The sequence below is a fragment of the Phoca vitulina genome, unplaced genomic scaffold (assembly GCF_004348235.1).
Source record: "Phoca vitulina isolate PV1807 unplaced genomic scaffold, GSC_HSeal_1.0 scaffold5, whole genome shotgun sequence".
In the NCBI taxonomy this organism is placed as follows: Eukaryota; Metazoa; Chordata; class Mammalia; order Carnivora; family Phocidae; genus Phoca; species Phoca vitulina.
The window spans coordinates 52,872,599-52,889,591 of NW_022589708.1; the positions used below are offsets into that span (position 1 = coordinate 52,872,599).

At 40.3% G+C, this 16,993-nt stretch overlaps 1 protein-coding gene across 1 annotated transcript; it reads left to right on the forward strand.

The window, feature by feature from the left end:
- The first annotated feature begins 9,680 nt into the window (after positions 1-9,680).
- Positions 9,681-14,551, forward strand: FAM216B (family with sequence similarity 216 member B). The gene is given in 4 exon segments (XM_032402540.1): positions 9,681-9,785; positions 12,296-12,416; positions 14,363-14,396; positions 14,398-14,551. Coding segments are annotated over 4 exon segments (414 nt in total).
- The last annotated feature ends 2,442 nt before the right edge of the window (positions 14,552-16,993 follow it).

Consider the following 16,993-nt stretch of genomic DNA (forward strand, 5'->3'; position numbering starts at 1 on the left):
CACAAGAAGGGTAGGCCAAGATGGAAAGCCCTTTCCTATTACCTGGGAAAGAGAAAAAAGGCTGTGTTGCATTAACTTTCCCTTCTCTGGGGTTCATACTGCATATTGCACTGATAAAGGGTTAAAGGACCAAAACAAAAGATACAAAAGCAGAAGACCCAGCAAAAGTGAGAAAGAAGGGAAACAAACAACAAGCCTGATGGGGAATTCAACCACAAAATAGATTTCAATCTACTACATCTGTGATTTGGGGTGCAAGGAATTTTCCTTAGGCCATTAAGGGAGATCCCAGGAAACATATTTTTGTAGAAGATCTCTGAACCCATCTTATTTTTGTGGAATCCTCTGATTTCCTAATGGCACTCCCAGCTGTATTGTATACTTACTAATGTGGGTATATTCCCAAATCTGTTTATGTTATTGCTCTTGTTATTGGAACTGCATGCTTTAATTAAATATTACATAGACTGATGACAAGAGTAATCAGCCAGCTATTAGTCCGGATCATTTTAGTTAAGAGTTCTACATCTGACAACCTGGGGACCTTCTGAAAAATGGGACTATTAGAAGCTTATACATACAATAAAAGGAATTGTTAAACAAAAAACTGACTACTTTTAATCTGTGGAGGCAATGGCTTAAACAGAATTATTGATTTCACACCTATAAAAAACTATCCTCTTTGAAGATAATTGTTTCTCCTAGGAGACTCTACATATAATGTTCTAGAAATAGCTCTTAAATAAATTGAACAAAATATAGAAAAGGCAACATAGTATAACAGAAAGAATAAAGCCCCAGTGCCAGGCAAAACCTGGGCATAAATCCTGCCCCTCCCTTGTATGATAATATAAATTGTCAAGTAACTTCTCAAAGCCTCAATTTTTCCTCCATAAAACTATAATAATAATATTTATCTTAAAGCACTATGAGAAATAAATAGTCTATCTTAAGTTCCTAGCACAGTTTCTGGCATTTATTAGACACATAATAAACGGCTGTTCCCTTCCTCATCTTCTTTCCTGTCCCTGGAGGTGTGAAGCAGAAAAAGACAATTACCTATCTAGACACACTACATCTTAATGCCTAATAGCTTAAGATGTGGATAAAACTATAAAAATTCCTTCTGGATTAAGGCAAACACTGTTGACACTGTCTGTTCCTTACCTACTTAAAAGCCATTTACCTTGGGGCGCCTGGGTGGCTCAGGTGGTTAAACGACTGCCTTCGGCTCAGTCATGACCCTGGAGTCCCGGGATCGAGTCCCGCGTCGGGCTCCCTGCTCAGCAGGCAGTCTGCTTCTCCCTCTGACCTTCCCCCATCTTGTGCTCTCTCTCTCTCTCAAGTAAATAAAATATTAAAAAAAAACCACCATTTACCTCTTTCTTCCTGGATAGCAGCCTTCCACATTTAAGATTGGATAAATATCCTTTAGTTTCTGGGAAAGTCAGCCCCCCATCTAGGAGTTGGCCTAAATCCAGTCCTTTCATGGAAGATCATATTACCCTTAAGTAAACACTCACTCCTTCCCCATGACCTCCTTGAGAAGAGTATCCCTTCCTGCCCCATTGACTTTGGATTTGGAATGCAGCAGAACTAGAGTGAACCAATCCCAAGCCAAAGTTTGCCTCTTAGGGAGCTTCTGACTGGAGGAGATACACCCTGAGTAGCCCAGGTCTCTAAGAAGGAGAGAGACACAAGGGGCAGTTGTCCTAGCCAACCTGCCAACTTGCAGCCTAAAGCAGAGCCACCTCTGTTTATGAGACATTAGATAAAACTGGATGGGAAGCTTCTGGAAAATAGTTTTCCTCTGTGATAAGAAAAAAGCGCATGAAGATGAACTCTGCTCAGTGCCACATCTTGAGTTTGATTGAACTAGTCAGCTTCTGACCATGAAGAGAAAGCCTGAAGAGAATCACAGACACTGGCCCAGAATCACAAACCCATACCACCAACTATCTTCTACATTTCGTGTAAAGTGACAAGAATAAATCCTATCTGTTTAAACCCGGATTTGTTTGGCATCTCTGTTATCTGCAGCTGAATATATCCTAAGTGATACATGTCAATATTGAACCCTGGAACTACTTAAGAATTCTAGTGTTTATGACCTAGGCTAATGTATTTGACAACACCCAGAATTATTTCTGGTTTGTGACCAGATGCCATGTACTGTCATTATTTGTGATTTCACAGGGTCATTCAGTCAGTATTTCCTGCTCATCACTGGACACCCAACATTTAGGATGTGCCCCAGGGAACTGTGTTCCCCATAACCACACAGATGGGTACAGAGCTGCATTCCCTTCAGAGAACCTCCCTTCCCTTTCAGTGTGTGCCTTCTCCCCAGGTTCAGATGTCCCATGTATAGCAAAAGTTACTTCTTGAAACTTTGATTTGGCTACCTCTTAAGGGCTCTCGTGCCTCTCCCTGTCTCCTTAGCACACCTGGACCTAAGAAATATATAAGTGGGATTCCCATGCAAAGGGGGAGAGGAGGTGAGACAAGCCCTGTCCACTGATTCCTCATTTCAGAGCTAGGCTGGTGCCACTCAAGCCCAGGTGCCGGAGAGATGCCTGAGCTCAGGTGACAGTTCTGCCACTTCTCGGCTGTGGGAAACATGGGCAGGTTATGGAACCCCTCTTCGCCTCCATCTCCTCATAAGCAAAATGGAGCTAGTCATAGTGCATGCTAATAGTATTGTTATAAGGCTTACCCAGGTTAATGCAACTAAGATGCCTAGAATGGTGAATAGTGAGCCACGGTTACATAAGAATTGGCCAATTTTGTTACTTCAGTCAAAGCATAGAATGCTGAAGCTCATGGAGGACAGACAGTATGAAGAAGGTGCAGGATAGCACGATGGGGGAGCTGGGGAGATGGGACATTCTGGCTCATACATGGCTTTTGGAATTACAGAATTATAGTGTCAGTAACCCAGTATTACATGTAAATGCCCTTTACCACATTTTCATCAAGACAGTCTATTTTTAAGACATCTGGAATGGGGAGTGCATTCTTTCCTGAGGTGGTTCCTTTCCTCAGGAATTTGTATCCTCGTGGCTTCTACTTATGGATCCTAATTTTTTCTCTTTTGGGGATATACAGAGTAAGTCTAACTTCAAATGTATGAGCTCCTCAAATATTTCGTGAAGCACTGTTACCCAGCCCACTCCCTTCTGCCATAGGTCTTTTCCAGATTCAATAGCTCTTACTTGCATGTCAGTTCATCCTATGACAAAGCACCTCTATTTTCACCACACAGTCCAGTTTGCCTATGTCCCTCGTGTGCACACAACACACTGTAGCACAAAGCACATCAGGGCAGTCCCAGCTCCTCCCTTGTTTTAGAAATAATACTTCTGTTGATACAGCCTACATACTCATGAATCCCTCTGGCAGCCTCATTAACTCATGTTGCATTTTCTTTCCCTATGTCAGAACTGCTACTAAGCAACACATTTTCTTTCTGTATTTGTCTGACTAGAAATGAAGCCCTGATACAGAATATTGTTTTTATTATTTCATCCTATTAGATGCAGTCCATCACTTTAGCTTGTTGTGGGATCCTTTTGTCATCTGCCATCTGCTCTGTTTTCCATCCCACCTAGATCTCTGTCCTCTAGAAACTAGATCTTCATTATCTGAAAACTTAATAAGCTTGTAAAACTGTAGAGTAGATCAGAGCATGCCACCAAAAACCTATCCAGATTGTCATGGACTCATTAATTAGCACACTTTAGCATAAGTTTTTAACAAGTTTCAAATTGTACTTATCTGTCCATAAGGACTGCACAAGGCACCTTGTCACAGGCAGAAATACCAGGTCTCAACATCTTTTTTTTTTTTTTTTTACATTTTTAAGATTTTGTTATGTTATGTTAATCACCATACATTACATCATTAGTTTTTGATGTAGTGTTCCAGGTCTCAACATCTAAAAGTCCCAGAGCCCTGTTAACAACAACCTAAAGAAAAAAAAAAGGAAATGACATTGTCTGAAAACATAGCTGTCAGTACTGATCTTTTAAATGTTTATACAGTTGCTTTGCCAATCTACTGTCGAGTCGTAGATGGCATTTTTATTCACTCCACTTTTTAGAAAATTAGAATACATATGGAGAGTGTTTCTGTGGGCAAGGAGCTAAGCTTCACACCCATCTCCACTGTGAATGTAGAAATGCCTGGGCAAGTTTGAAGACTGATGGGACTGGCCTGCTGGATACCTATTTGTGTGAAGCCTTCCCTGGCAACTTATTAGAAAGTCGACTACTTGATAATAACAAGACTATCTTGCTCCAGAATTATGACCACAAGTCTTTGTGAAACTGAAGCCTCCCCTTATTCAATAAAGCAATACTGCAGATGGGAACAGAACACACCCAAGGAGAGAAAGAATCAAGATGCATGAATTTTGTCTGCGGGAAATGGCTCAATAGGAGGGATAGTTTCCTATTATAGCAATGTGTGTGTTGCTTAAATTCCCTTTTATTTCCAGAGGCCAAGGGCAGAAATCATAGACCTCGGGTAACCATGGGTTTGAGTCCTGGCTCTACTGCTTAATAACTATGCCATAAGATCTGTTTTTAAAGACCACTGCTAGTCCCTAATGAGAAAGACTTTCTTATAAATTCCCACAATTTAAAAAAAAAAAAATCGTGGTTTTGAATCTAGAATTATCTATAAGCTCCCAGTACACCTATTCTAGTTCCTTTTGACATTATACCTCTTTCTTCCATAGCATTTACTTGGGATTATAGAGTCAAAATTAAATCCATAGACAATTTTGTTTTTGAGCTATATTCCACTTTAGACTGTTTTCCAGTACTTCTTAAATCTGTTTTCCCAAAGTCCTTAGCATATAGATGACCATACCCAGCTTTTCCTTTCCTGATAATCACTGCCTTTAAGTGTTCAAAGTAGTTTTTACTCACTGAAAGTAGCTCTTAGAGTCCAAACTGGGACTCAAGTTTTCTTGTTTTTGAGACCAGGGACTCCTAAGGTGTTGGTATGTGTGATAGCTTTGGTTTGGGGTCTTGGAGAAGTGGGGGTTTTATGTGAAGAGATCAGAGAAATAAAGCAAGATAGTAGAGGGATAACTGACACCCACTCCAGCCCCCACCAAACAAGATTGAACCCAATGGGCTAGGTAGTCCTATGAGAAAGAGTGTCTAACAAAGTCTGTGTAAGACTCTTGAGTGGAGACATCCAAAAGTTCAGGTGATAAACAGAAGCTCAGAGTGGGGAGGGGACAGTTCCTTCATTTCATATGGTGCACTGAGGCCCTCTGAGGGCTTGGGGTAACAGAGGGAGGATATCCGTGCCTAGCAGAGCTATCCCTATGGAGAGATCTGCAGCTAAGAAAATCCTGGAGAAGGAGCAAGAGTAGAAAGATACGAGCAGGCAATTTCGTTTTGGGTTCATGGTTTTCCAGGGAAGTACTTATCTCAATAAAATAGTTATGCTCTGCCTCTTGTCCTAGCAGACTGGATTCTTTGAATTAGGGTTTAACTCATCTTGGATTCCAGTCATGGGTCTCTCTTCCTCACTTGGTAATGCCCATGAGATCACATTTGCCCTGCTCTTCTATGAAAACACATTTCTACCCATGTTCTAAGAATTGTTGTATAGATACACCACCATGTTAATCATTGTGTCCCACTGCTGTACCAATGTTTCAGCCATGAAATAGCATGTATCTTTTCTACCAATAGTCAACATTATACTCCTTGTAGTAATTAGTTTTTGGTTGTTTCTATTTTTTTTTTTTTTTTTTGTAGCCAGTTTTAATTCCTTTTGAGAAGTCTAGTTAGTCCTTGGAAAATAATTTCTTTGATCAAAATTGACAATAAACATGGTTTCATCATTCTTAAATGTTGAGTTATTGACCAAAAACTCCTATTTCATTCCTTGACACTAACTACAGGGCTAGTTAATTATCTCTTTTGTTTTTTCTTTAAAAACTCCAAACTTTAGTGGTAATAGGCAAACACTGACTGTATATCTAAGTTCTTCAGCCTCCCACCTGACATCATAGAAACAAGAGGTATCTCTTAGATTTTCACTGATGGTATCTATCTCCATGTGTTCAGATAGTGTTCAATATCTCTCAGCTTTGTACTTGCCCTTCTATACCCTTCTCTTTACCAAAGTAGTGGGAAGACTGCAACATACATTTGGCAGAATCCCTCACCAACTGGCATCCAATGGGAGACAGAAGATGGAAAGTGGGGTGAGGGGGAGGAAAAGTCGCTTTCACGGTTTCTGCTTGCGTCTGTGCGAGTGGCAGCATCAGCAACCATGTCAGGGACACCAGCAGCGGGGGCAGTGATGGTGGTGACAGCAACTGTAACATTAAGGACAGAACACAGAAGCGAGGGCACTGGCTGAGCGTCAGGTCCTGAAGGTGCTACTCAGGCCATGTTCCTACAGAAGCTGCCCCAAAGGCACAGTGTTTATGGACTCTGGGTAAATCATTTTCCCTGTTGTCCTCCAGCTCTAGGTCTGAGAGTGGTTGAGTGTAATTGCCAATCTTTGTGCAAGTTGACCTTTCTTGTTTGCTCCTCTAGCTTACTCCAGTACTTTTGTAACAGATTCCTTACGTTAAATTCCCTCTTTGTCGAACACCTAGATCTGTGTCTGTTCTCCTGGTTATGCAGGGACTGATGCACACTGCTATGAATCAGCCCGTGTGTGTAACAGTCAGCAGATGTGGTGTGCCCTAGAAGCCATTTCATCATATGCTTGGGAAAACATTCAAGGAAGACTTAATTGACAATTGACGATGTCAGCTCTGCACGCAACTGTTCTTTATCTCTCAGTAGAGAATCACCAAACTCTCAGATCCCGTGAGAGGTTTGTGGGGTTCACAGACTATTATAGACTCTTGTTTCTGCCATGTTTATTCTCCAGAAGGTCTGTATTTAAATTACTGAAGAAAATATAAACTTCCTGTGTCTGGTAAGTCCCTTCCCTTTCTTCCTTAAGCTACACAATTCATCACTCTTACCTCCCTGGTTTTTTCTTCCCATTACATGCTTAAGAATTTTGAATTTGTAGTTTTCTTTTGGTACTTCTTCTTCCATTTTCTCTAGGAAGTCTTCATTTTTACAGATAATCTGGCATTCAGAAGGAGGATTCTCAAGGAAAAAAGGAAGTCTGTGGTAATGATGCTAGCCCAGGGAAGGGATAAGATTGCTTTCATGAGTCAGGTTAAAATGTAAGCCTTACGCTGATGACATCAGTGTGGGGAAGATCCTTGTGCCACAAGTTCATTATCATCATACACAGCCTCTATCCAAGGTCAAAAATGAGAATATCTTACTCCTCCAAAAATTAAGAAAGGACTATTATCTTGAGCAATGGGACAATTCCATAGGTTACCACAGTAAAATTCATACCTGTACCTCTATATTTAGAAACTGTTCCTTCATCATTCTGAGCAATGCGGGTAGAGGGTACTGACTCCAAATGTGGGAAATACTCATGTAATGGCCCATTGCCCTGGTGGATTTCTTGACCTTTAATATTCAGCCTCTCTGTCTCCATGCACTTTATTTTCTCACGTCTGCACATAATGCAGATATGGTAGATTTAGAAGTTGGCACTTGATAAGACACAAAATTTGAAAGAAAAAAGATAAACTGTGCAGTTGACTGTTGCCCAGAAGCAGGGAAAGGCATGCAGCCAAATTCCCCCAGCTCCTTGTGTCATCACGTGACGTTGCTTGGATATCAGCTTATCAACAGACTGAATTTCTACTGCCACCTTCACATGAAGAGACCCTGCAAGGAAACTACACTGAATATGAGTACAAGTTTTTAAAAAGGGGGAGATTATAATACAGGGTAAGTCTTTTAAGCAAATTTGTCCTTTTTATTTCAGGCATAAGATATTTGGTAGATTTGGGGGCGCCTGGGTGGCTCAGTCGTTAAGCATCTGCCTTCGGCTCAGGTCATGATCCCAGGGTCCTGGGATCGAGCCCCGCATCGGGCTCCCTGCTCAGCGGGAAGCCTGCTTCTGCCTCTCCCACTCCCCCTGCTTGTGTTCCCTCTCTCGCTGTGTCTCTCTCTGTCAAATAAATAAATAAAATCTTTAAAAAAAAAAAAAGATATTTGGTCGATTTGTCCTCCTTGAATTCTCCAAGCATTTTAATCAAACTTTACCAGGTATAGTCCACTTGCATAGGTAAGACGGATTTCCTCAGCAATAGCCCAAGAAAAGCACACATGAATTGTTGCCACAAGAAAGACTGTCAGTCATTTCCTTATGCTATTTGAGGAAAGAAGAAATCCTTCTAGCTTTGAAGAATATTTATGCTCTGCTCTACAGATCTGGAAAACGGGAGGAGGGATACTGAGATGATCTGAGTACAGGACAGAGTGTTGGCTTCTATCACAGAGAATATTAAAAGAGTATATCTTAGTTGGTATAGTTTCTGAAGTGCACAATGAGGGAAAGCAGTATTAAATAAAATATTTATAGTTTAATTTATAAGTTTTATCATGGAAACAGGACACACAGAGATGTTGACTGATGTTTTCCTAATAAATTTCTCTTCTGGAAGATCTGAGCCTTCGCTTTGTGAACTCAGAAGCAAAGATTCCTCACATGTTAAAATACTTCTTCAGTGTGTACATGTGTGTGCTCTTGTGTGTGCATGTGCGTGAGAGCATAAAATATGGGGAGAGGAGAGAGAAAAGGAGCTCACATAAAGTGAGAGCTTTCCATAGCCATGATCTCAGTTAATCAAACAACCCAATGGGGTAGGTTTGGCAAGGACAAAGGTGTGAGCAGAGGGGAAAATGCTTGGAATTCTCAGTCTATGCCTTGGCAACCCTATTCTAATATATCCACTACCCCTTGATTAATTTTTTTTATAATTATAGACATCTCAGATTCCAAACCCTAAAATATATAGTAAAGAAAAAAGACTTACTCATAGCAGGTGTGGCTCCTTCATTTTGTCAGACAAGTGGCAAGAAATACAGCTAAGTTTAACAGTTTCTTTTATAGTACACTGCTGTAAAATTGCAAATCAAAATGTGAAAGAAATGGAGAATAATGTAAAGAATACTACACTTTCACTAAAAATCATATTTTTTAAGGGATATTCCATGAGCTGGGAAAGTGCACAACATATAGAGTATGGTCTCTCTTTTCTAAAATCAAAATGTACCCAGGAAAAAAAGAGTAAAAGGAAATCAATCAAATGCCACCAATAGTTATGGACAGTTAGATTATGGATAATCATATTTTCTTCTTCAATTTTTAGATTTTTTTCAAATATTCAAAAATGACATATATTACTTTTACAATCAAATAAGGTAATAACTATTATTTAAAATGATCAAGAAATAACTTGTGACGTGATGTGGTTCCACAGTCCACTTGTTGCAAACACAAGATGAAGCAGAAAGACAAAAAACTCCGAATTATTCTTTCAACAACTGGGGTGGGGGAGAATAGGGCAAAGTGCAGAACTAAGCAGTCTGCTGAGATCCAATTACTTCGAAACATGTGAGAAAACTTTTTATCCCTTGACATACATAACATTTATTTATTTATTTATTTACTTGCTTGCTTGCTTACTTATTTACTTCGGTCCATTCCCAAAACAGGTTGAACAAAATGAAATTTCATGCTATGCTTTGTTGTTCCTTGAAGGTACAGGATAAAGAATGGGAGAAAAACAGAAAAGACAACAAAAGCTTTGGAATGTTCCACGGATTCCTTGCATTCGGGTCCCCTCCTCTGCCTACACCCACAACACTCCCTTAATGAAGGTATAGTGTATCATTCACTAATGGATGGAACTTGCCTGTCTCTCCTTCAAGGCTTGAGGGCTTTTTCTCCTGTCTTTGTTTATCCAGCTTTAGGTAACATCGGGCCCAACATAGGCACTCAGTGCATGCTGATGGTGTGCATGGTGAATGAATGAGCAATTGGATGGTCTGGTCCTACACCCATCCATTTCAGGAGCTCTGTAGATAGTCACATCTGCATTGCTGAAGCACTCCCAGTGATGGGCAGCTCACAGCTGACCACGCTGTGGCTCCCTGCTAGAGAGCTATGGTAGTTCCTTTCAGTCACAGTTATTTAAAGCCATTCTCATTAATACTTTTTTTTTTAATTTTATTTTATTATGTTAGTCACCATACAAAACATCCCCAGTGTTTGATGCCGTGATCCACGATTCATTGTTTTCGTACAACACCCAGTCATGAATACTTTTTGCAAAAATTTCAGTTCTCTTCTATCCCCTCAAGAAGGATAAACAACAGGGTAAGAATGTTAGGACTATTATTTAGGAAGTTTAGACCTCTGCTAAGGAAAAGACATAGACTTTTTTTTTCCCCCTGTAAAATAAAACCATAACTTTTAAGATTTTATCTTATATAATGGAAACTCTCATTGCCCTTTGGAGCTTTGCTCTGGAAACTGACTGCTATTTTCATATTATATTGTTCTCCATCATTGGAAAAGGCTTAATTAGGAATCAATTATCTTCTTCAAAGATATTCTTTTTTAAAACATCGAATTCAGAAACTGTAAAGTTCAAATGATGCTTCAAATTGTGAGGTACTTGGCTCTGCTTTCACTCTGGATATATTTTTGATATCAAGTTTAAGGTCTCTAGACATCAAAAAAAAAAAAAAATCTGACTCAGAGGTTTCAACTCCACACAAAATTTCTAACAGATAAAAGCCACTTTACTGTTACATATAATTAACTTAATTTTAGTTTCCATTACAATGGTTATCAACTACTTTTGAAACTTCTATCACTGTTTTGAATTTTGTGGCCTAGGGTGAACTTATTTCACCTTGGTTTTTCTAGAATGTTGAGGCCAGTATCATCGTAAGCACTGATAACAGATTAGGTAGAGAACAGTAACTGTAGTCCAGGTCCTTCTTGTTCCTCCTTTGCACTACATGGCAGCCTTCTAAATGCTCTCCCTACCAGTGGCCTGTCTTCCCATAAGCTCATTCTCCACGGTGGGGCCAAAGTGATCTTTCAGGTATGACATTTCGGGTTGGATCATTCTTTGTTGTGAGGGACTGGGAGGCTGTCTCGTGCACTGTGGGATGTTCAGCAGCGCTCCTGGCCTCTATCTGCCGACAGCCAGTAGCATCCATCCTCCATTTCACCATTTATGACAAGCAAAAATGTCTTCCCACATTGCCAAATGTCCTTAGTGGTCAAAATCACTCCCGTTGAGGACCATTTTACTTAAATAAAGACCTTCAATGGCTCCTCATATTAAAGGTAATCTTTCAACTCTTTTTTTAATTCTTATTTTTTAAATTTGAATGTGAACACTGCCTATAAGTCTTCCATGATCTTCCCTTGCCTACCTCTACAGCCTTCCCCAGCTCATACTCTATATTCTGCTTGAAGTGAAAAAAAAAAAAAAATCTGGTTTCTAATATATCCAGACATTTTGTGTCCCATAGGAAAATTTACACCACTTTCTCCCACTAATTAGCTCTTCTTTTTCTTCTAGCACAGTGGTTCTCAAATTTTGGTGTCCTTGTAACAGAATCACCTAGAGAGCTTGTTAAAACCCAGAGTGCCAGGCCCCACTCCCCGGAGTTTAGGATTCTGTAGATCTAGGATGGGGCCTGAGAATTTGCATTTCTAACACATTCCCAGGTGATGTCGATGCCCTTTGAGAACCAGTATTCTAGTTCCTTGGGAAATTCCTCCTCATTCTAAGACTCAGATGTTTTGGTCGCCTCATTGAAAAAGCCTTCCTTGATTGCTGCACAGACTTTGTTTTCTTCTCTGTTTTTGTAGCACCTTTGAAGTAATAATGTTGAACCTTTATCACATTACCCATCTACTCATCTAGCTATCTCCCCTGCTTACTGACAACTCTTGGTGAAAAGTTCTCTTGTCCCCATTCCCTGGCCTGGCCTACGTCAGGCCCTGTGTAGATTCTCACAGCCTACCTTCTTCAACAAGGATCATAATACAGGAATAAAATTATAAAATGTTGGAAATCCTTAGATCCCTCTCAGCCCAACACCTTGACCTACTTACCTAGAATCTTTTATTTACCCAATTTCACTATCACACAGGCCAATGGAAGTTGTTTAAGTAAACTAGGGGAAGACACGACCCAATTGTTGTTTTCCAATTGCGAAATGTATATATATAAAATTGTTATACATATATATGTATATCTATACATATATATCTTATTTCCAAAGAAGTCAGCTTTGAATACATCACACTCTTAGTCCTATAGAACTCCACCAACTCATCAAAATCACCTGCTCTGCTTTGACAGGACCTAACCCAAGGGCAGCAACGCTACTTTTATAGCATCATGAGGATTTACAATTCCAGGCCCCAGTGGGAGGCCCTGCAGAACCGCTATATTCACAGCCTTCAGCACCAGCAGCTGCTTGGTGAGTTTTAACTACCTGACCTAAACCAGGCACCCTTGGGAGGGACTTGTGTGCTGGAGCCAGAAGTCAAGTTTCCAGATAAATAATTCAAATAGAATGGCCTCTGCCAGCGTGCTATATTATAACACAATTGGCAGGCCATGTTTAAAAATGATTATCCCTGACAATAGAAAGCAAGGTTTTATGGGTAAATTAAGAGGGTTTCAAGAAATCAGAGTACGGATTGCTATAAAATGTCAACAACTGTCTGAGATTTATAGGAACTTGATCTAGTAGAAATGGAGATGGGCTTAGGCAGATGGTCTAGGCTCAAACCACTGCTCAGCCCCTTGCTGCATATGCAAATTCAGAGGCTCAGTTTACTCACCACAATAACAGTTACACTTATTAAGCATTTACCATGTTCCAGACATTGTGCTAAGAGCTCTACACACAACATCTCATTTTCTCCCCACTTTACAGCTGTGTGAAACTGCAGCTCAGACAGATTATATAACCTGATCAAGACATACGCCTAGCGAATGTCAGGGCCTTGCCGGCAAAGAGCGTACATTTTCACCCCCGTGCTCTGACATCTCTCTTGTAGCAACCTCGTGGGATTTTATGAAGCACAAATGAAATAATGGTTGTAAAAGACCTTCACAGACTTTAAGTACAACCTTTGGAGGTGTGATTGTTGTTAAGTCCCTTTTCTTCTAGGAAACGTTTTCAGTCTCCAGCTGGCCTCTATTACACTCTTCTCCTGACTCTGGCAGAGCTTTCTTTTTATAAGCAGCTCACTTCACATTAGCACATCTACCTTATATTGCTGTTCCTGCATTCGCACAAAAGGAAGACATGGTTTTTGCCAATGACTGAGTAACAAGAACAATAACAATAGTTATCTGTTATTAGGCTTCACTTTGTGCCTAGCACAGTTCTAAGCACTTTGCATATATTGTCTTATTTGAAACTCAGACACCTCTAGATGGTAGGTGCCTTTATAACTCACATTTTACAGAAGAGAAAATTGAGGCGTGGATAAGAAATCATTTGACCAGGGTCACACGACTAGTAAATGGCAGAGCCAGGATGCAGCCTGCTCCCCATGATTGCCTGCATTCCTGCAGAAGCATCACCTACTAGCTCTGTTTGTAGAGCAAAACTGCAGAGAGGCCAGTGAAACCAGAGCAGGGATATTCAGTATTTAGTGCACATACCTGCGTTATGTTATCAACATGCAGATTTCCAGGCCTAGCTCTCTGAGTTTCTGATCAGGAAAGTCTTTGGAATAGAGCCAGAAATCTGAATTTTTAAAAAGCATTATTAAATGTGGTCTCAGCCTGATGATTCTGTAGTGGGTGGCCTGCAGACTACACTTTAAAAACCCTGACAGTGGGCACCTGGGTGGCTCAGTTGGTTAAGCGACTGCCTTCGGCTCAGGTCATGATCCTGGAGTCCCTGGATCGAGTCCCGCATCGGGCTCCCTGCTCGGCAGGGAGCCTGCTTCTCCCTATGACCCTCACCCCTCTCATGTGCTCTCTCTCTCTCTCATTCTCTCTGTCTCAAATAAATAAATAAAATCTTTAAAAAAAAAAAAAATAAATAAAAATAAAAAAAATAAAAACCCTGACAGAGACTGAATATCTCTGTTTCTGGTTTGAAGAAAGTTTTGAAAACAAAGATATGCAATGCATGCTCAGATTACTCAAGGCCTAGCTCCCTCTCCAAGGGAGCTGTTATGTTAATCAATGACTATGTATTAACTTAATGAACAAGAAATGCAAAAGAAGAAAAGTCTACTTCATATCCTCAAAAATCATACAGTCTTGGCGTGCTAAACACAACTGTCTCTACCCTGCAAAGTAGAAGACATTTTATGAATCCGTAAATATTTGCAGGGTTGTTTGCTTATTTGTTTTGTAAGACTGTTGACTTTGAACTTTCTCTCATTTCTCTCCCCTTAGGCTACATTACACAACGGGAAGCTTTGGCTTGTGTGAAATTCAACCAAGAGAGCCTCAGCTAAGGTAGCTCCTCAAAGATCCATCCCCCAGAAGCCTTCAGCCATGACAAGAACATGGCTGTCAGCACTACCTGTGTCTGTGGTTCGACCCAGGGCTCAAAAAGCAGGGCTTGGATCCCTCAGGAATTGAGACTTTGCACAAGCTCTGAAACAGGCACTTTGCCCATGTACCCCAAAATCTAGCGGGTGCTTAGTGTATATTTGTTGAATGAGAATGAAAAAAAAATAACTTCTAACACACACTCCATACCTAGAAATAATCTCTTTCCCACTCGCATAAATTTTACCAGCAAGAACAAGCTGAGGGATTTAAGAGGAATTGGAGCTAAGTGTAAACATGCCTTTCACTCCACATATAATCTGTAGAGTGAAATGACTTTTGAAGCTTTCAAAGTAAAAGCTTCCTTTGAATTAGAACCTCTCAGACAAGTCCCAAGAACAGTGAAAGGGTGAAAGTCATCAGAGGGTGCCAGGTTCCCAGTCACAGGGTGACTGTGGAAGCCACCCACTGCAGATTTTGAAAATACACAAACCAACACCAAGTTAACACTAAGCATGCAGGGTTTCCAGAGGCATATCATCTCAGCAGGAACTGGCCTGTGCATTTCCATGTCCTCCTTCCTCTCCTCTTTCCCATTAAGCAATAGCATTTAACTTGGCCCCAAATCTTCTGGTTCTTGCCTGACTCAATCCCTTTGTGTCATCTTGAAATTTGGACTTACCAACTTGCCACAGCTGGGTTCGTTCTACACGGCTATAGTTGACCTTAACCCAGGCAAGAGAATTCATGCACACGTCTTCCCCTGGCAACTGAAGATACACTCTCAGCAGAACGAGAAGTAGCCCTTAAAGAACTGGTCTCAGCTCTAACCTTGCCATGGCCTCATTGGTTTTAAGCAAGCACACAAGACTAGACAAATACAAAAAAAAAAGGGGGGGATAACAAGTCAAAACCACATATAATGGTATAGTGTGATATTAGTTATATTTAATAGTTATTTTCATCACTAGTGATTTTGTGTGTGTGGAAAGTTAGTCATCAGGGCTCACAAAAATTCAAAATTTTTTTCATCTTTATTCTAAATGTTCAGCCCCCTTCCTTCATTTAAATCAGCCAATGACTTTGTTATGCCCATAAAAGGAGTTGCCTGAGATGGAATTATAGACTTGCTTGACAAGGGATGTGCTGACATCGATCTGGAAGGAAGATGCTATACCATTACAAGAAAAAAAAAATACCCCATTGATGATGATGTTTATCTTTTCTCTGCGATCATTCATGAAGAATAAAGTTTCTTGACCTCTGCAAGTCCTGGTCCTGATTCATGTACTCTATGTAGCTTGTCAGTTCTAAGTTAAGAATCATTAGGTTGGCTTAAAAAAAAGAAAAAAATAATAGAACTACAGTGAGCTATAGGGTAGCCCTCTTGAGGGACTGAAGTTCGTGGCAGATTTCACTTGGCCTATACTAGTTCTTCCATTGCTTCCATAATGGCCCTTTTATTCCTATGAACCTCTTGCACGTACTTTTTTAAATTGAAGCATAGTTGGCACACGACGTTACATTAGTTTCAGGTGTACAACATAGTGATTCGATGGCTCTAACATTATGCTAGGCATGCACTTTACCTTAGACTTTTTTTTTTTGATGGGCATGGATATTTGCTGTGTAAGCCTTAGCTAGTGATGCAGAATAGTAAGGAGGCCACTTATAATTCTGAGCTGCATCCCTGCCTCAAAAATCTCAGAAGCACCTTCTTTCCAACAGAGGCTTCTAAGAGCTAATTGGCAAGTGAATATCAGAGGCCCATAAAAAGGACAAATCTAAGTTAGTGTAAAAGGTCCCACTTGTTGGCTCTCCCATCAGAAAGGTAATGCCCTCCCTCTTGAGCCCCAAACCCAAAGCCTAGGAGGAATATGACTGTTCATGGTGTTAGAAGAAAGGCACTCACCTGAGAGGACCCTGAGAAAGACAAAGGGGAACAGAGGACAATCTGTTAATGCCAGTTTTGCTTATCCATTCACTAGTTGATGAACATTTGGATTGTCTCTAGTTTTGGACTATTACAAGTAAAATGCTATAAATATTTTAATGTAAGCCTTTGTGTGCACAGAAGTTTTTATTTCTCTTGGATAGCTATCTAGGAGTATAATTACTGGGTCACATGGTAGATTTAGGTTTAACTCTATAAGATAGTGTCATGGTGTTTTCGTAAGTGACCACCCCATTTTGCATTCCCACCAGCAATGTATACAAAGTTCAAGTTGTTCTACATCCTTGCAATGTCAGACATTTTAATTTTTGTATTCTAGTGGCTGTGGCTGCTGGCTGAAGATATTATCACTATTAAATACAGTCACCTTCTTACTTGGAACCATGGCAAATTTCAGGGAAGGAGTTTATGATAGACAAGGAGGTGGTGATGGCAATAATCTTGGACATTTAATAGAAGAAATTTCAAAGTTTAGCAGTTAACACTGATAAAGCAACTCTCCAGCTTTTTTTTTTTTTTTTTTCTCCTCTTAAGGAAGCGAAGGGTTGGAGGAGGTAAGGAAGAAGAAAAAAGCAACC